At 44.3% G+C, this 19712-nt stretch overlaps 2 protein-coding genes across 3 annotated transcripts; one reads left to right on the plus strand and one right to left on the minus strand.

Moving 5' to 3' along the window:
• Positions 1–560: 560 nt before the first annotated feature.
• On the minus strand, positions 561–12930 carry atp6v0a2b (ATPase H+ transporting V0 subunit a2b). Of its 2 annotated transcripts, XM_035529933.1 has the most exons (20): positions 12569–12930; positions 11988–12066; positions 10608–10705; positions 10256–10393; positions 9526–9623; positions 8929–9055; positions 8745–8827; positions 8242–8335; positions 7140–7352; positions 6490–6640; positions 5979–6118; positions 5063–5220; positions 4639–4729; positions 4383–4501; positions 3777–3987; positions 3437–3556; positions 3063–3182; positions 2695–2812; positions 2220–2391; positions 561–1981 (listed from the first exon to the last, which is right to left on the minus strand). In XM_035529933.1, the coding sequence occupies exons 1-20, from the start codon at positions 12683–12685 to the stop codon at positions 1879–1881; spliced, it is 2550 nt and encodes an 849-aa protein (XP_035385826.1). In that variant the 5' UTR covers positions 12686–12930; the 3' UTR covers positions 561–1878. The 2 variants fall into 2 exon arrangements, with proteins under 2 accessions (XP_035385826.1, XP_035385827.1); XM_035529934.1 differs by lacking the exons at positions 11988–12066; positions 12569–12930 and adding an exon at positions 11769–11830.
• A 635-nt stretch (positions 12931–13565) lies between these two features.
• On the plus strand, positions 13566–19453 carry trmt2a (tRNA methyltransferase 2 homolog A). The gene is made up of 13 exons (XM_027031236.2): positions 13566–13725; positions 13899–14247; positions 14589–14896; positions 15078–15186; positions 15502–15683; positions 15961–16075; positions 16237–16352; positions 16571–16682; positions 17392–17514; positions 18019–18094; positions 18202–18318; positions 18594–18690; positions 18956–19453. Exons 2-13 carry the CDS (start codon positions 13912–13914, stop codon positions 19152–19154), a joined length of 1890 nt encoding a protein of 629 aa, XP_026887037.2. The 5' UTR covers positions 13566–13725; positions 13899–13911; the 3' UTR covers positions 19155–19453.
• The last annotated feature ends 259 nt before the right edge of the window (positions 19454–19712 follow it).

A 19712-nucleotide genomic window follows, 5' to 3' on the forward strand; every position in this document is an offset into this window, starting at 1 on the left:
GCTATGTAGCTACTGAACTAACACTAGCTAGCCAAGCTTAAGTTACTGGAGAACTCGAACCATGAGCGGTTACCTATCGGAACAATCACTTCAACCTCTTCCTCCGTTATCTGCTTGAAAAACAGAAGAGCCGATGTTGATTCCTCCTCAGTAACCTCGTTTAAAAACTGTATGATTTTGTGTTCCTCTTCGCCGTCGCCACGGCTAAGTAACTTCTCAAAACAGTGTGGGTCAGGTAGTTGAAAACACGTTAAAACTTTGTTTCGAATCCATTCTATTCGTGGGTCGTCGAGAGCCATACTACATTTACGTTTAGCCAAGTCTAAAACGAAAAATGATTCATTTCCACACTAGCATGAGTTAAGTAGTGAGCTAGCCAGCTTGCTAACAGGTGCAACGAAGTTTGCTGTTTCCTTGACAACCAGACGCGTACATTGACATATCTCCATTGATCACGAGCTGAAAGAAATGTCAAAATAAGACTTGCTTAATTTCAACTGAAATTATAACCGTTTTCTAATACATAATTATGAAATGTGCATAACTGTAGAAGTAGAGGCTTCCAGAATTAAAAATTTTATTACGTCACATTAGCTTGGTTTTTGATAAAATACAAAAATGCAGAACCCAAAACTGGAAAGGTGGAATGTAAGAGCTTCCAAATGATAAACCGTGCAACTGAAACGAGATCATTTTGTTAAATAAATAATCTAAAATCCAAAACGTGAGTGGATTAAGCTACATGAAATTCACACACTACAAGCTTGCAAATCTAAATTTACTAGAGTTATTCAAATCAACAAAATGAGTTAAAAAAAAAATTTGTAAAAAGCTTTCACCCTTTTGTACTTAATACTTCTGGACAAGAAAAGAATTTAAAAGATGAATTTGTGAAGCTGAGAAGCTAATCTGTATTGAAAGCGTATTGGGTTCAAGTAAGCACAGTTGCTACAGATCTGGTCGATGTTTAAATAAAACCAAACTGCCTGATCACATGAACAGATTTTAAATGAGGCTGTAAATCTCACTGTACTGCTATTAGTAAATGGGACAGGATTAGTGTGTTACTAAAAACATTGTTTTGCCAACATGTTGAAACCATACTAACAACATGTTAAATAAGAACAGCACTTACCCAAACCTTTACCCGTCATTGACCGTTAACCCTCTTTATTTATTAATTACAATCAATATAAAACCAGGAACTTAATCACAGTGGATAAAAGTCTTAGACTGTCAAAATATCAACAATGTTCAATACTCTTCGCAACACCCGGACCCAGGGCTCTGACAGAGAGCCCCAATACTCCCACAGGCAGTACAGTAAGAGCCCGGTCATGGTGATGTGGTCTTCAGCTGTCAGAACGAGTGAGCACATTAAAACAGCACACATGGAATAAAAGTACTTGAAGACGTCATGGGCTCAAGGCCTGCTAAAGCCACTTCTGGAATGTGCAGTGTTAACAGGGAGATTCCCCCCCACTCCCCTCACAACAGTAGGCAACATGTGACTGGATGACAAATCCCACAGAGACCTTTAGGAAAATTACAGGTTAGACGTCATACACCAGAAGTACCGGTGAGATCTTCTGGAGTGTTTTTTTGCTCTGAAAATGTTTCAGCGGTCACTCAAGTAGCACTTATTTACCTTCACAGATCAGCTTTACCGGTACAAAACTATAAAAGGAGTTCAGTTCCTGACTGCAGGCACCATCACTGTCCACAGTTTGGTATCCCAAGACATGAAATCCATATTTGGCTGGGCTTGTAAGGCAGCCAGTGCAACGACTGAAATACGAGCGTTAAAAAGAGGGGAAGCCATAGGGCTCCGAGGCTCGACATATTTCCGATCTCTCCGGTACTTCAATACGTCAGCGTTCACAGTAATCCATCGTTCTCGAAGCTTGTGTGCAAGAGAGAGAAGGCAAACGGTGCAAACTTGATGCCGGCCCCACTGTAGAACTTATTCTGAAACTCCACCCTGAAGGAATGACAGAGATAGACAGATGTATTTTAAAGCTCTAGTTTGGTGTGTAATTTACTTCATTATGATTATGAATGAGTTGATACAAACGATCAGATAAGACCACATGACTAATACTGAAAAGCCCTAAAAAAAAAAAAAAAAATCTGATGTTTAGTCCAAGCAAATTAAACCATGACCCTGCACGCTGTGTAGAATGGCAGATGGGTGGAGGTGGGTGGAACAAGTCACACACCAGTGGAGACGTAGGGCATGCAGGAAGGCAGAGAGACCCTCCATCACAAGAAGGATGAAGACCGTGAGCACGGCAAAGAGGCCAATGACGGGCACGAGGAGGAGCACGCCGAAGCTGGTGTCCACACGCAGCCCTACCCGCAACACCATCGACCACAGCACCTCCGACAGCTCTGCAACCACACACGCGCACCAAAGAAAAGCCTCTTGGAGAACAATCAGATACTGTGATAACAGCATGTATGTATCAGAATATAAAACAGAGGGAGAGAGAGTCAGCATAGAAAGAGCAATCAGACACACTGAACCAGGCAGGCAAATGTACCCCTAAACTACAGCGCACGTGTGTGTGTGAGAGAGAGAGAGAGAGAGAGAGAGAGAGAGAGAGAGAGAGAGAGAGAGAGAGAGAGAGAGAGAGAGAGAGAGAGAGAGGGGGGAGACTGGCGTTTGCACGGCCATGCCAGTGTGAGGCTCACGTGCGTGTGCCAGACTCAGCGCCCACAGTCGCAGGTAGGATGCCGTGTTGGAGATGCAGCCCAGACAATACTCTATAGTGTGGATGGACTGGTGCAGGAACACATCTGCAAAGTCAAACTGGAGAACAAGAGGGGTAGGTAGAGGCAGGCAGTTAACTGACTTCAGAGAACAACAGTGCCCTCTGTGGAGGTTTACAACCTACTGAACATGTATGGCAGCTTGTTAGGTACAGCTAGAGTGTAGGAGAGCCTGAGAATGTGATGATGTGGCGTAATACACAAGAAACTACAAGAACTACGGTAACCATTTGGATAACGTGTGGCTGACGAGCCACAAACCAATGAGATGAGAGTCTGGAGAGAGTCACCTCTTCTGAATGGCCATCTGAACTGCTGGAATGGCTTTCCAGGCTGGTGCCTTCCTCTAAGTCATAAGAGCGCATGAGAGAGATCTCCTCTTCACTGCTACGCCGAACTCGCTCATATCCCTTCACACACACAAAGTATGTATACAAGTAAGAATACACCTCTAAGCATTAAACCAGCACTGGCCAATGTATACCAACTCTGAGCCCAACCTCTGAACTTCATGAGGTTTGTTTGACAAGCTTGTTGAATGTTTTTCATTTCATTCTTTCCTTCTATCTACATACATTCACATTTTTTTCTTTTTCAAAAGAAGGAGCATATTAATCTAAGAAAACAACAAAAACATCAACACCCACACAGCCAGAGTTCTCACCCTGTACATGGCCATGTGACTGCTGCCATTGTGTTGCCAGTACAAGTAGAGTGGTTTCCCTAGCAACAGCACAGGCACGCTGAGCACCGCTATGATGACCAGGAATACCTGCAGCCCTGTCTGTGACACACAGACACACACACACACACACACACACACACACACACACACACACACACACACACACACACACACACACACGATCACAAATCTGTGCAATCTGTAAAAATATAAATATTGTGTGTCAACAAAACACATATAAATGAACCATAAACTGGTTTCTGCACTACGCAGAACAGGATGAGCAGCATTCTGTGTCTCCACCCCAGCTGAGGCGCACCTGCCCTGGGTAGAGGGGCTTCCTGGAGTCTCCCTGCATCAGGAACATGTTGATGAAATGGATGAGGATGCTGGGAGCCTTGTGAGAGTCCTGTGCTGTGAAGGCCATCCACTTGTACAGGATCATGAAGACCAGGTAGCCAAAGAGGCAGAGCAGAAACAACAGCTCAGGCAGAAACACCAGCACGACGCAGAACCTCCTCCTGAAGTGCCTGAGGGGAGACAGAGCACACGTTCTGGACCAGCGTGTCAGCACTCCCCACCCGGTCCTACAGGACCACAGTACAGCATAATGCCTCGTTTCTCTGGGTGCAACGGAAGAAACGAATCTCAGATGGTGAGCAGCAGAGTGAACCCTACATGCCTCCAGTGTGTCAGAGTGGAGTGAACTCTACACACCTCCAGGTTCACACTGACTGCTTCAGTGTTTTCCCATTACAGCACAGTCAAAGCAGAAGTGGAGCTACACCACCTGTTGGGTGTTAATCCCAACAGTTAATCCCAACAGTTACTTCATTTGGAAACTTCTGACAACCTTGTCCAGAACTCTGAAGTTATTATTAAATCGCAACAACTCAGACTCTGCAGACTGTCCATCAGAACTCACAGGTGGTTGAAGACCCCAAGGATGACCCCAAAGGTCATGTGGACGATCCCCAAAATTACGGACATCTTCATTTTATAGGAGTTTAGGAACGTGAGTCTGTTGGACGCGAGGTTCCAAATCTGAAAGCACACAAAAGCTTAAAATAGCTGAACATTTTCAAACATAGGGTCAATACTGGGGCCTGTGATACCTCTCTGCCTAAGGACATATCTCTAGACTTCTAAAGAAATCCAGGTAGGAAAACCTAAACACTCACGGGATCGATGCCCAGGGGGTATGGCCCGTTAAATACCCCGGGGGTGCTGGGGTTGAGCGTGAGGAAGTCATTTGAGTGTAGTGTGCTCATACTGGAAGAGAATGGAGAGATAAGAAACTGTCCTCTGGGTAGATGTTAATATATTTTATGCCAACACTGGACCGGAAATTTCCCATAATACCAGTTTCAACAGATTTAGGAATCGACCCTGGCTTAGGAGAGTCCATGCCCTGCAGAGCTCTGTATGTTCCCAGATCCAACACATTTCATTCAAGTCTTGAAATTGTAAATCAACTTTCAAGAGTTTTATTTTTCTGGATTATCAATTCATACTGCATAAAGTATTTTGTAATCCTGGGTCCCTCAAAGTGCATCATGACAAACGTCTGTGTGCCAGCACCGAAGAGAGCTCGTTCTCACTTACGTCCACGGACCCTTCTCGAACATGGCTCTGACGTTCCAGCCAGAGCCGAACACGTTGAGGGACTTGGAAAAGCAGTCGTTATATATGATCCCGGTGTAGACTGAGAACACGCCCATCATCAAAATGATATAGCGTCCCTCAAAAAATGTGTTCCAAAACTGAAAGGAGAAAGAAAAAGAGAATCTAGTTCACCCACATGACCATCAATCCTAACATTTCCAGAGAGGAGAGGGTACCGTGTTCACCTGGAGACCCTCGGACGGCCCAACACACTCGACTCTGAGGACGGAGAGCAACTGCTCCTACCGCATTTCCAAACACAGTACTGCACGAATGCTTACGAATGGAGCTTAGCACAGAGTTCTCGGCAGGACTAGCTAACCTTGCTCGGAGCCGCAGAACCATTCGGGTGGGTGTGGCTAAATGGCTAAACAAACACTCAGGAGACTCTGTAACTTGTCTCGGGATTCCCGAATGGAACAGCCCAACATGGCCTTAGAAACTGTTTGGACCCACAGTGGGAAAGAGGTTGAGGTCCTGAACAAAGCATGGATTATAGCTGTAAAGTTCAAAACCTCAAAGTCCTGCCTTGATTTCCCATCATGTAGTGGATTTCACTAACTGGTGTCACGTACTGCCTTCAGCTTAACTACCAAATCCATACAGTTAGAAAAGAATTTTTTGTGGAGGACTTTTATTTTAAAATTGGAACTACACCCCTGTCATGGAACTGCTAAACATTAAAGTCAGATGTGCTGTAGTTAAAATGTCCATCCTTTAATAGTGTGTCTGGTCTCCAGGAGCAACGTTAGACAGATCCACTCTACACCAGTTGTGCAAAGACTATACAAGATGTAAGACACCAAGATGTAAATCTAAATATGTGCCATGTGGTAAAGAAGGCGTAAAAGTGCACCTCGTTCCTGGTCTTCTTCAGTTTGCGGTCATTCTCATAGAGAACCATCCACAGGGCAAACAGGGCCATGAGAAGACCGTGGCCCAGGTCTCCGAACATCACAGCAAAGAGGAAGGGGAACGTGATGATGGTGTAGGGAGCTAGGTGACGGGAACACACAACCACCAATCAAATTCACCCTCCACCCTCAGGCCTCAGCGTCAGGTCAAAGCCAGAAGGCCGGTAATTGTCATAGGCTTGTGTTTATGTACATGGGTGTGTTGCGTGTGTGTGTAACCTGATAGGACCCCTTTGCATTCACACACTCAACCATTGTTTATGCTTATACACACCTAGAGAGGGGGGGGGGGGGTTCAGACACTGCAGAAGCTGGGCAGAGTAATCACTGCTTCCTGTAATGTTCACATTAGACGTGGTGGACTGGGCACCAGTGTAGCATGTTTGAGGCTTAATGCCAGGACTGGTGCAGTTACACAGCACGTTAGATAAAACAGCGCCACCTGCTTCCCACCTGGGTTCACCTCTCTGTAGCTGCCCACTCCATAGGCGTCCACTATGTTCTGAAAGCCTGACGTGAACTTATTAGTCCGTATAAGAGTGGGCGGAGTGTCATTGCTAGGGATACGATTGACGAATGACGGGACAGTAGCTCCACTTTTCCTCTGAAAGACAAAAGCCAACTTTAATTTTTCGAGACCAACTTAGAAATGAGAACACAATGTCATAATGCATTAAAGCATACTGAAGGGTGTAGTCAGTGATTAAGAGCGAAACAAGTTTCTAGTTTTGTAAATATAGTGGGCTCAACTGGGTACAAAACTCCTTAATCCCTGGTCTGGCAGTAAGTGTTTTGTTCATAATACTATATAAACAGTTTATGGGCTTTTACATCATTTAAAAATATCAAACTAACAAATTCCTTAGACATAGTCGCTCAAAGTAAAATCCGACCTGCACTCTGTGTACACACTATACAAGACTATCCAGACATAACTGTGAAACAGAGCAGTCTATCAGACGAAACCTGGCTAAAAAGAAAACACTTCGTTAGGGTCTGTCCACTGAGCTCATCTTCACACGACTGCTACAACTGGCACAATTTTATACAAAACGGAAACACCCAAGGAAGCACAGAAACAGAAGACAGTGCGGTGGCCTTACCGAGCTGTCCTCCAGTGCCCTCCGCAGGGCAGGCAGGTCATCCACGGGGCACCACACCTCAGCGATGAGGCACTTGTTGGTGACGTCGAAGCTGCACAGGTTGAGGATGTGATAGATGGCCTTCATCTTCTTCACCTGGATCATCCAGGTGAAGACAGACTCTGAGGCCTTGTTCAGCACCTGCCGCAGGTACTCCTCAGTGCGGTGGAGCACCTGGAGGCAGGTGAACAGGCGGGGTAAGGAGACGTCCACCAGCATGCAGGTCGCATTTCTTGACCATAATCGTTTTGGGTTAGCTCGTGTATATAGCAAACACTTTGTGAGGAGGAAATGCCCCCCCGTTCTGAACTAGCCCTGCTGTGTTCCAGCAGCTCAGACAAGGCTTCACTAGTGTCCAGACAGAACTATATGAACCCTGCAGATAGTAATTTAACAATAAGGGTTTAGTGTGCAAATTCAAATATACCTCAACAGACGCACACTGAAAATCACTAAAAACGAGTCCAAGGAATCTAATTAACGAGTGAATATCGACGAATATTAACAAACTGTCATTAATGTGAATATAGACAGTCATTCTGGGGATAAACACTCAATCTCCCTTCCTCCCAACATGGTACCTGGGTTTGTTTTTTTTATTTTATTTTTGTTAAACAAATAGCTAAGAAAAAAAAGGAAATAACCCATTATTCTAAACCAAAACAAATAAATTCCCCCCACCCCACCCCGGACAAACACAGCTAGGGTCCATTTAACATGCAAAAACCTTCCAAACTGAACAGTAACGCTGCCATATCTTTAGATCACGCGTCATTCCATCGGCATGTTTATCTCGCATCATGGAAAATCGCGAAATCATATGACAACACGAGCCAACTTCTCTCCCTCATCGCCCTTTGGATCACATGACACCCCTGACCTTCAGGTTGGGGGAATCACATGACCCATTTTGAGGCCCCCCCCCCCATTTTTTTTTTGGCTGTGTGGATCACATGACACCCCCTACCTTTAGGCTGAAGGGGATCAAATGACACCTCAGCCCCTCCTTCAGGGTGGGAGAATCACATGACCCAGTTTGAGCCCAACCCCTGCGAGGACTGACCGTGTGCAGGTCCTGGATGCGTGTCTGGAGTCCGTCCACCACGTCAGCTCTCTCCTCGTTACTGCTGGGGTACGGGTACAGGTGACAGTGGTAGCTGTGGAGCACAAGGATACCGTTCGTCACACACACACACACGCACGCATGCACGCACGCACGCACGGGTGGAGGAGAACGTAGCAGAGTGGTTAAGGTACTCCACTTGTAATGGAAAGGCTGCCAGTTCAAGACCCCGAGCAAAGCCCTCAATTATAAGTCACTTTCAATAAAAGCATCAGCTAAATGCTTTGCATATAACACATACTACTCTCGCTCAAATGGACTGTGTGATGTTATGCAGGGGGGCCCACAGTATGGCCCACCCCTGCCAGCTCCGCCATTAGACTCGCCCAAACACCAAATAAGGTCGTGCCAGTTGAGAGATCACTGCACGTTTTCTTACTATATTACTCATGCAGTGCTGCCTTTTTGCAGGCTGACATGAATTGAACTGAGAAATCCATTACCAGTCACAGATCTTCTTAACTTTCTGCCCGATCTGGTCACCCCAGTAGGAAATGAGGAAGACCACACTCCTGGTGGGCTCGCCCTAAAGAAAGCGAGAGTGAGGCAGTCACACTCAGACCTTACGCAAGCCCACCCCCCACAAACGCTGCTGGTCTGGTCAACAAGACTCAACACAACACATACGTCAGCAGATTCCTCTAGAGTGCCCTCGATCTCGCCGTAGCTGAGGATGGTGTAGCCTTTACACACTCTCCACAGCATACGCTCAAACGCTTCCAGCTTCAGTCTAGAGATCAGGCCGGAGATGAAGCTACACACACACACAGGAGAGAGTGGATTGAAACATGAAAGCTAGCTGTACTGGACATGACAGAGATGACAGTAGTCAGTGAGATCAACAAAAAGGAATTCCAAATAACACCAACAAGAAATTAATACCAACCATAAACACATTTAAATGTTTAATTATTGATTTTACTTCATGAATAATTTTCCCTTTCCTCTTTGTATTTTATCTGTAAACACAGCTTTAAAAGAGCAATTATTGTCAATTACTACTTCTGTATTTGTTACTATAATGAATATTGTTTATTTTTTAGCAGTTGAAAATACAATGATATTCCACTTCATCTAGCCTGCTGTTATAGTCAACACCATATGCTGCTGATATGAGATCAGGTTTCCCCCTTTGATTGCACCAGGCAAATTTAGGTGTAATCGACTGACCCCAGACCAGTACTAATGGGCCGTCCCTATTGAGAGTGCGGGCAAGCTTCTTACCCCAGTTTGGCCCCTAGCCTCTGCATACTGGTGTAGTCCATCACTGAGTCTTTGTCTAGTACAGGGAACTCTTCATACTGCATCTGTGCTGCATCTCTCTGTTTATACACACACACAATCATGAAAACGCATTTCCCAGAATATTATATGGCTCACGTGGCCTGTATGCCCTTTTAAAAGAAATACCAAAAAACCTTTCTAGAGTTCTTTTCATATAAGCCTCTTAGTGAAAGAAGGCAGTCTGCTGTGGAAAATCAGGTGACCACAATTTCCATGTGCTGATTTTCCAGGATGAATGAACCAGGAATTACACGGACACGTGTGGCAAAAAGCACAGCATGCTGGGGGGGGGCTAAGGACTCTTTACAGACTAAAAAAGCCAGTAAAAGGAGTGACCACTGGTTGAATTCAAAATCAACACTTTGTACCCACTATACACAGGTCTACCATTATACACAGATACTTGCTATTTAAGATTTAACACTATACACAGGTACATGTTATTTAAGGTCTACCACTATTTAGGTTCTAAGCAAGTACTTCCCCAACATGCAAATACTGTTCTTTAAAAGGGATAGTTGAAGAAGATGCTAACATGACTAACACTATGTAAGGCTAGTGCTGCAACATTAGTTCCCACTCCCTGCTAGCTCTGTATGTTAACTCCGCACCTCTTTATCGCCACCCTGAAACTGAGTGTGGGGCACTGTGGGGAAACGGTGAGACCCACCTCGGTCCCGCGCTGCACAAAGTTGTGTGTGATGCGCAGCATGTGTGTGTATTCAGTCAGTTCCAGAAGGTTCTTCTGGAGTTTCTCCTTGTTCCTGGTGACCTCACTCAGCTCCATCTCCAGCCTCTGAAGCTGCTCCTGGAAAACACCCAGGACACAGACGCGTCTCGGTCACGCAGGGCAAAGACACGCGTCAGTCAGTCAGTCCAGAGGAATTCACCCAAGCTGATTGAATGGCATACTACACGTTAAAACCAGAAGGGGAAATGAAGAGAAAGAAAACTACATTTCCCATGTCTGTCTCTCAGAATGAAATAATTAATTGTGGACGAGTGCAGGCTGGTAGACGGACCATTATCCCCATCACGTGCTTGGGTAACGGTGCTGCAGGGTTCACCTCCCCCTCAGGGAGAGCTATGTCAGCTTTCTTGATCTCTCTCAGAAGATATACTGCAATGGGAGACACACACACACACAGACACACACACAGACACACACACAGACACACACACAGACACACACACAGACACACACAGACACACACACACAGTCAGTGGCCTTAGAGAAACTTCTTTAGCTTATAATCAAAGCCACTGTTCCTAAAACAGTTGGTAAGAGAGGTGCCAGGCATTATAACACACATAGTGATGGAGGTTATAGTACTACAAGCATGACAACATGCGCAGGGGAGGAGGAGCTAAACTAGAAGAAAAACACCTCTTAACTAATATTACATATATACATATACATACATATATATATATATATATATATATATACACACACATACATACATACATACATACATATACATATATATATATATATATATATATATATATATATATATATATATATATATATACATACATACATATATACACACACAATATAAATATATATATATATATATATATATATATATATATATATATATATATATATATATATATATATATACACACACACACACACACACACACAATATATATATATAGATATATATATATATATATATATACATACATACATATACATACACACACACACACACACACACTATATATATATATATATATATATATATATATATATATATATATATATATATATATATATATATATATATATATATGAATGAATGAGAGATTCAGAGCACTTTTTGGTACAGTAGTGAAATATAACATGCAATATGGTAAATAGCATCTCTGCCCATCTCACAACTGCTGAATTTTCAAAACCAAACCTGACAAACCACAAGCCTTAACAAACAACACACCCTAGCCTGTAACAGCTGCAATGCACTGCCATCAATCATAAACACTGTCAAAGTCACTTTCTCTACTTCGCTTTCAAAACAGGCTCTCATTTGCCCGGGACCTGCCTCTTATGCAAGAGGAAGGAAACACCACCACCAACACACAGCACAACTGCCGTTCAAGCACACAATTTAAAGAAAAGCCATCCATTCACGCACCTATTCATGTCTACAACTGTTTAATTCGACACTTACTACATCTTCTTTCAAATGGGCCAGTTGTCTGAGGGAGAAACCTTAGGCCCAGTGTACCACGACTTCTGCCCTATGTGATGCCTCAAAGTTGCAGTAGAGGTGCTTTAGACTGGACTACTGATGAAAACCTCCAGCCTCTGAATTCACTGCATTGAATCAATGCTAAAACGTTTATGTCTATATGAACAGGAGGGTCAGGAGAGGAAAAAAAAACATTACCCAGAATTCTTTCCATTTCCTCACATCTCTTGATCTCATTGACAAACTTGCGCTGAAAGGTGTTTACACTTGGGTTGAGCTGAAACATAAACAGAGGCATGTCAGTAGTACACATAACAGGAGCCTTTTAACCTGGAACGAGCAAAAACCTTGTCAACCCTAAATCGTGTTTAAGGGCGCACTGCAAGATCATCAAAGCGCATTCAGTTTGAATAGGAGGCATAAAGTTACTGACCATAAATGTTGCAAATACAATCTACAGACATCACTCATTCCGCTACATTTGAAGGATTCTAAAAATTGTCTTTCATCATAAAAACGACAACAACTAATACATTATATAAGGACATACATATACTGACAGCGTCAATGAGGTTCATCCATTTATTTAACAATGTCTCATGTGCCCCGCAAACTTCACACCCATACATGTAATGACATAACTCAAGTGAGCTAGGACAACTCGGATAGCTGAACTTGATTTAGAAACAAAACAGCAATAAATAAATACATAAATAAATCAGCAAAAACAGCGTCAAATGCTGAGTCGTTTGTTCGATCAGAGCCCGACTGGAACTTACGTCTCTGAACTCCACCAGACCCAGATCTCCGAGCTCACTAATACAGTCATATGCGGATGCGGACTGGAGGAACAACTGGGCCAAGCACATCTCCTCACTCCGAAACAGTGAGCCCATTTTGACCAGACGTCTCTTTTGGCGACGGACAGCGAAATGTCGTATCGAACGAACTTCGCTCTATTAAGATCAAGTTGGACCCGCTTGCTCTAGCTCAAAGGTTTACTGGTTAGCAAGCTAACCTAGCGAGCTAGCTACTTTTTCCAGTGTAACGGATACGAGAAGCTAGCAAGATAGCTAGCACGGCTAGCTAACGTAGCTCGAGAGCGCGCAGGACTCCACGTCAAACGTGAATTAGCATATTCGGGACGTGTCGCCCGTCATCCGAACTTCAGTATACAAGTCCGAGCATCAAACTTGTTGTCTAGTTAGCTAACATATTTACAGTCAAGACCAGACATGCACACGCTGTCTGAAATATATATATATATATATATAGACATGCTAAGAAACTAGAAAAGAATGTATTTATTGTTGCTGCTGGTTAGCAATTACTTAATCAGCTAGATAGCCAAGTTTCTCTATAGGTAAAATGAGATTTGGCTAGCAAATAATATTTGGGCTTTGAACATGGAGTGTTCCACAAAGCGAGCTAACTCAGTAAGCTAGAAATGACCGCCCAACCGTAAACAAACCAGTCATTTCAACGTCACTGAATTAGAGAGTCGGTCAAGCCATTGTCAACGCTTCAAAAACCTGCAGCAACGTAGAATTTGGGAGACAAGCATTCCCCACCGACATGCGACAAAAATTGCCAACTGTTTCAAAATAAAAGTTCTACCCGTTAATCAGATAAAAATGCTGGATGTTGAATTAATATGTGGTCGCTGTAAAATTGACACTACAAAGTAGCATTATCGCAGAAATGCAAAAAACACACGAACAAACACAAATCTACATTCATTGTTCCAAGAGTAAGTTTGATTTGGCTCGCTTTCCAGTCACTCACTGAAATAGACACGTGGGCCGGTTTGCCTGCAAAATGGCAGCCTGCATGTGTAGACAAACTCTCGTGACGTTCTCACGGTAGTTAGCAGGTCTTTTGCGAGAACCTCTAACTTTAGTAATTGAATTACTTGCAAGCCACTTCGAGATATCAGGTTTGTTTTCGTTTTCTGTAGTCAGGAATAACCGCGCGTTATACAATACGCATAATTGTTTTGTTTAGTGATATCTCTGTGGTGCTACTGTCACAGGCTCAAAATGTGAACGGGAGAAACGAAGGATCGGGGTCTGTGTGTCTGTAGACGTGCTAATCCTCACATGCTTCTAGCTTTCAGATCATCATGGCAGAGATGGCTGTTGACAGCACCATGCCAACTGATTCAGCCTCGGCGCCTCCGGAAGACGCGGGTACTGATTCCGAGGTCCCGGAGGCAAAAACCCAGGTGGCGCAGCGTGATAAGGAGAGCAAAACGGACGAAGATGGCAGCTCCAGCGTCTACCGTTACATCAAAGAGGATCTCTTTACCTCCGAGATCTTCAAGGTGGAGATCCAGAACCTTCCCAAGTACACCGGCTTTAACGACCTGAAGAAGTTCTTGAACAAGCAAGGGCTCAACCCGCACAAAATTAAACTCATTGGAAAACAGACGTTTGCCTTCGTGACCTTCAAGAATCAGGTTATCACCAAGACTGCACCATGCATAGTTAAACGACACCCACTTTAGTCTCAGTCTGATTAACTTGACTGACAATGGTCCATCAGGGTGCTGGACCTTCTGATGTACTTAATCATTGTACTGTGAAATGTTATCACCTTGAGCTCTGCACTGAACTGCCTGGTGTGATTCTCAATTTTGCTTTCTTTCTTTCTTACTTCCTCACTAGTAAAATGAACATTCTGTGGTACTACATACTTGAATAATCTAAAGTTAGTTACCATCGCATGTATTGCATATTTAACGTGGGTGGGTGGCCGTGTGCATGCGTAATGTCAAAGTGAAATGGCTTTGACCTGTAGGAGGAGAGAGACAAGGCCTTGAAGCGGGTGCATGGCATGCAGTGGAAGGGGAAGCTCCTGAGTGTCCGCCTGGCCAAGCCCAAAGCCGACCCCATCCTCAGGAAGCGCAGGCGGGAGGAGGGCGCGGCCGCAGCCGGCGCTGAGCCCGACCCCAAGAAGCCGAGTGGCCACGCGCAGGGCGAGGCGGAGGAGGAGCCCCTCAGCACCCGGATCGCCAACGCCGTCACGCCCCTGTGGCAGGTGCCCTATGGAGAGCAGCTGAGGCGGAAGCAGCAGGAGGCGGAGGCCGTCCTGCAGACGCTGTCCAGGTAGCCTCAGGACCTCCACACCAGACAGTCACAGCCGCTGGCTAAACAAATTGCCCTCTCCTATTAGAATTATGGTTAGAGATATAGGAGGGGGAAAAAGGTTTTTGATCAAGTATGCTCAAATATTTTGGCAGTAACTTAAAGTCCTGTTTTTTGTTTGTTTGTTTTGGAATTTGCTCAGGGAAATTGGGAACAGCAACCGAGCAATGCTGCCCTGGCTCTTTGTGCAGAAGGAGAAGAACAGAAACATGTGCTGCCCTTTGGAGGCCATTAGACCGTCTCCTCTGCAGGTATGATGCAGCATTTCAGAAATGAGCACCGAGATTTGAGTCAAACCCGGTTCATGAAATCCTGAATTCTGCGTGACTGTCCTACGTGTTAATCCCCAGTCGCACTCAAATGTCAGACCTTGTGAACAGGAACTGGATAACTTGCCAGTTAGAGGCAATGGGTCATGGTGTTAAAAGGTCCAGTCACTGGTCATGTCTGTCTCCTCCTGGAGTGTCACTGTTGTTCATAAGAACAGGGTCTGGGACAGGACCTGCAGTGTCTTTATTTGTCCTGCGGGAAGTTGCGTGACTGAACGGTGTCTGTCTAAACCACAGACGGAGTATCGGAACAAGTGCGAGTTCGTGATTGGGACAGGTGCAGACGGGGAGGACAAGACCGTCGGCTTCCGTTTGGGAAAGTATAAAGGCGGCTCGTGCGCAGTGGTGAGTCCTGCAGACACCGTCCACATCCCTGCCGAGGCCAAGAGGGTCGTCCAAGCCTTCCAGAAGTACATCAGGTGTGTGCTGCAATATTTAAATATGTAATAAATACACTTCTGTTCCGTGTAGTGTATTGTTCACCACAGTAACAATACAAGATTTCTTTACAAGTTTAATATGTCTGTCAGGGATTTTCTTCCCAAAATGAAATCTGACTGAAGGTTTAAAACATGTCTAATTGTATTAACTATAATCTTGGCAGTACATTTATTTTATTTTTTTTTTCTTTTAATGGTGGTTCTCCGCTGAAGTCTGGAAAGCCAGACATGTAACCATCATTGCTTGTCCATACAGAACCACTCCATTCCCTGCATACAGCCCAGAGACCTACGATGGCCACTGGCGACAGCTGACAGTCCGCACGAGCAGGACCAGTCAAATCATGGCAATGGTCTTCTTCCATCCACAGGTGCCGCATGTCTGTCCGTCTGCCTCAGTCAGAGTGGTGTTATTGTTCAGTAGTTTGTACAGTTCAAAGTAAACTTTGCAGGGTAAATAAATGCTTTTTCTGAGTTCTTTTTTAATGACTGGTTAAAAAAAAAAAAAAATCTTACATTTTCCTAAACCTAGAAACTTCCGGAAGAGGAGCTGGAGTCTCTGAAGAACTCTCTGCGACAGTACTTCACAGAGGGAGTGGGGAAAGACAGCGGGGTCACATCTCTGCACTTTGTGAGAACTGGACAAAGGTAGGACTGGAGGGGCCAGCTAGCTGGACATTGGATTACGCCTTGTAGGAATGAATGAATGAATGAAGAGATTTCTATAGCACCTGTCAAAGGTCAATTTACAATTCACAGGGACAGTATTGTACTGAACCACCAATGACTTCTAGTCTAGTCTAAAGCTGCACCAAGAAGTTTGTTTTTAGTGAGATATTCATTGCTCATTTGTTCACACTGAACAGGACCTCTGCAGGTACTGAGGACCTACCCTGTGAGCTGGTGGCAGGTGATCAGTGGATCCATGAGGAATTACTTGGCCTGAAATTCCGAATTTCCCCTCACTCATTCTTCCAGGTAAAGCCAGGCTTACACTGTGTGTTCTTATAAGACTGTTACATGTCAGAGTGTAGGAGACGATGTCATCAACAAGCACCCAAGTATTGGTACTTGTACCGTCACCCAGTCTTGCCCTCTCAATGTTGGCTTTGTAGGAGCAGTCACACTGCGATTTTGATCTTAATTTTCTGCCAGTGTCTCGTTCAGCGTCCACTGATCTTATATCACGACCATGATACTCATGTGATGCATGATCACGGTGTGAAGCTGGTATAGGCAGTGTTTTCCACCTAGGTCCTAAAGTACCTCCATGTTGCTCTCCTTACTGATTCACCTCATCAGCTATCAGCATGAACTGATTCACAAACTCATTAATTTGTACATGAACTGAATCAGTGGCAAGGCCCATGAACTCAAATTAAACTCGGTATGAAAGCTCACTCATTTGAAGATGAACTTGTTAGTTTACATTTATGGCATTTAGCTGACGCTTTTATCCAAAGTGTCTTAATTATGACTGAGTACTAGTTGAGGGTTAAGGGTCTTGCTCAGGGGCCCCAACAGGGGCCCGTCTTGGCAGTGGGGGGGCTTGAAGCAGCAACCTTCTGATTACAAGTCAAGTACCTTAACCACCAAGCTACTACTTAAAAACTTAAGGCGGATTCACAATTTACATGCTGGCCCTTGTGTTGCACGGTTGTCATGGTGCCATTGCTCTGTGCTCCAGACCAACACAGGAGCTGCCGAGGTGCTGTATTCCACTGTGGGGGAGTGGGCAGGGCTGGACGACCAAAGCACCTTGCTGGACATCTGTTGCGGCACAGGGACTATCGGCATCTCCCTGGCCAAGGTAAACCCACGTCCTCATCTTTACACCTTTTGAATGTAGAGAAAGCAAGAATTAAAGATTTGAATGTGCAAAAATCTTACACGGTAAAGTGTTTATTCAGCCACTGAAGAATAAACCCGAGAGAACTGTGCAGGATGTGATGTGGTTCACCTCACATCCTTCACCCAGACCTTCTACAGCCGTTTTCACATTTCACAACCCTTGGCTAGGCTAGTGTCATTGCTCTTAGATGAGCCTCTTCTTTGTAAACTTTAACCAAAACCACAAGATGAAGTGCAGAACCGAACTCGTATCAGCATATGGCAGTGGTGCTCAACCCAGACCTCCTGGACCCAATCTAGTCCACATTATTTGCTCTGTTCCAGCTGCCAGCACACCTTGTCAGGTAATGGAGAGCAGTATAGCCCTTGATTACCTGGTTCAGGTGTATGACAACATGGAACAGAACAAAGACCTGGACTGGACCGCCGGCATGTATGACAACTCCTCTGGTGTCTCTAACAGAGAGTAAAGAAGGTGATTGGAATTGAACTTTGCCAAGAAGCTGTGGACGACGCAAAAGCGAATGCTGAAGCTAACGGTAGCTAAACTGTTAACTCGTGATTAATAATTAACTCTGAATCCTTCAGATGCTATCTAGCAGTTCACATGTTTGTTTTCCCCATCAAACTGAATTGTTGGTGTTAGGTTTGGTCAATGTGGAGTACCACTGTGGCAGGGCTGAGGAAATATTCCCCACCGTGCTCAACGCTCTGGTGTCTCCAAACGTTACTGCTATTGTTGATCCTCCAAGAGCAGGACTACGTAAGTATTTAGTGGTGTTAGTAGTAATATAGTAATGTTTGTTTACAGTGCACATTTTCCAGTTATAAAATTATTTAATTTCAAAATTCGTTTAATTTTGCTGCTAGGTTTTGGAGCTAGATTCTTTTTTTGGGGGGCGGGTATTTGAGTCTGTGTTTGTGAGCCAAGCAGACATATTAGTTTAAAATTCGGTAGCTTTTAAGTGAACTACAAAAAAACAACTTTTTATAAATGTGACTTTCATTAATTTGTGATCATTTTGATGTCATGACCAGATTCTAAAGTTATTTTAGCAATCAGAAGAGCAGAGCATCTGAAGAAGCTGGTCTATGTAGCATGCAATGCTAAAGCAGCCATGAACAACTTCATTGAGTAAGTAAATATCAACCATAATTCTTCGAGACTACACATCACTCCTAATTCCTTCCACCCATGTCTCCAAAAACCTTCGTAAATTTAAGACCGCTTCTAGTCGCGTAAATGCAAAATAACGTATCTAGTTGGAGGTAGTTCTCACTGATCTCCCTCTCATGTCAAGTCAAGAATTGACTTGGGGTGCGGGGGGGAGAAGCGGTTGATTTTAAAGTAGTCAACCAGTGCGCACTAACCTGTTTGTTTCCTGTCCGCGTGCTTACAGCCTGTGTCGAGCTCCCTCCAACAGGGTGCGAGGGTCTCCATTCCGTCCTGTCCGCGCCACAGCCGTGGACCTCTTTCCTCAGACCATGCACTGTGAGACTGTCCTGCTGTTCGAGAGGGTGGATTACAGCGCCAGCAGTGCCCAGACCCCCGACAACAGCAGAAAGACCGACGACAATGGAGACCCAAGAGTTCCCTAGTTACCTGCAGTAACCCTGCCCCCAACTCAACTGAACATTATACTTGACCCCTGCATTTTGGGGGTTAAGCTTTTTTTTTTTTTTTTTTTTTTGGCAGATGTACCATGTGTTGAGTGAGAGGCAAGTAAGGGTTTATAGACATGGAGAGTTGTTTTAAGCAAATGTTTCACTGTAGAATAGGATGGTGATATTCAATGGACAAACATTTCTAAAAGTTGAAAAAAAAAAAAAACTGCTTTAGTTTCCTTCTGTACAGAAATAAAGTAACGCAAAAATGTGAGAAGGCGGTACATCCAGAAGTAGTTGTGACCAGTTTTATTTGCATAAAGAAATTAATGTTGCTCAGGGATCAAGACACTTCATTTTTTAGGCGTTATTCTGAGCCCACACACAAACACAAAAATTTGCACGCTTGGCAAGACGGGACAGGCAGAAGAAAAGCACATTCTCAAAGCAGTTCTACCCTGCACATCATCAACCCCGTGCTCATGTACAGCCATGAGGTGTCAGAAGAAATGCAGTAAGCATTCAGTAAAATCACACCAGCTAAAACCACTT

This window comes from Electrophorus electricus, chromosome 9 (assembly GCF_013358815.1).
Source record: "Electrophorus electricus isolate fEleEle1 chromosome 9, fEleEle1.pri, whole genome shotgun sequence".
NCBI classification, from domain to species: Eukaryota; Metazoa; Chordata; class Actinopteri; order Gymnotiformes; family Gymnotidae; genus Electrophorus; species Electrophorus electricus.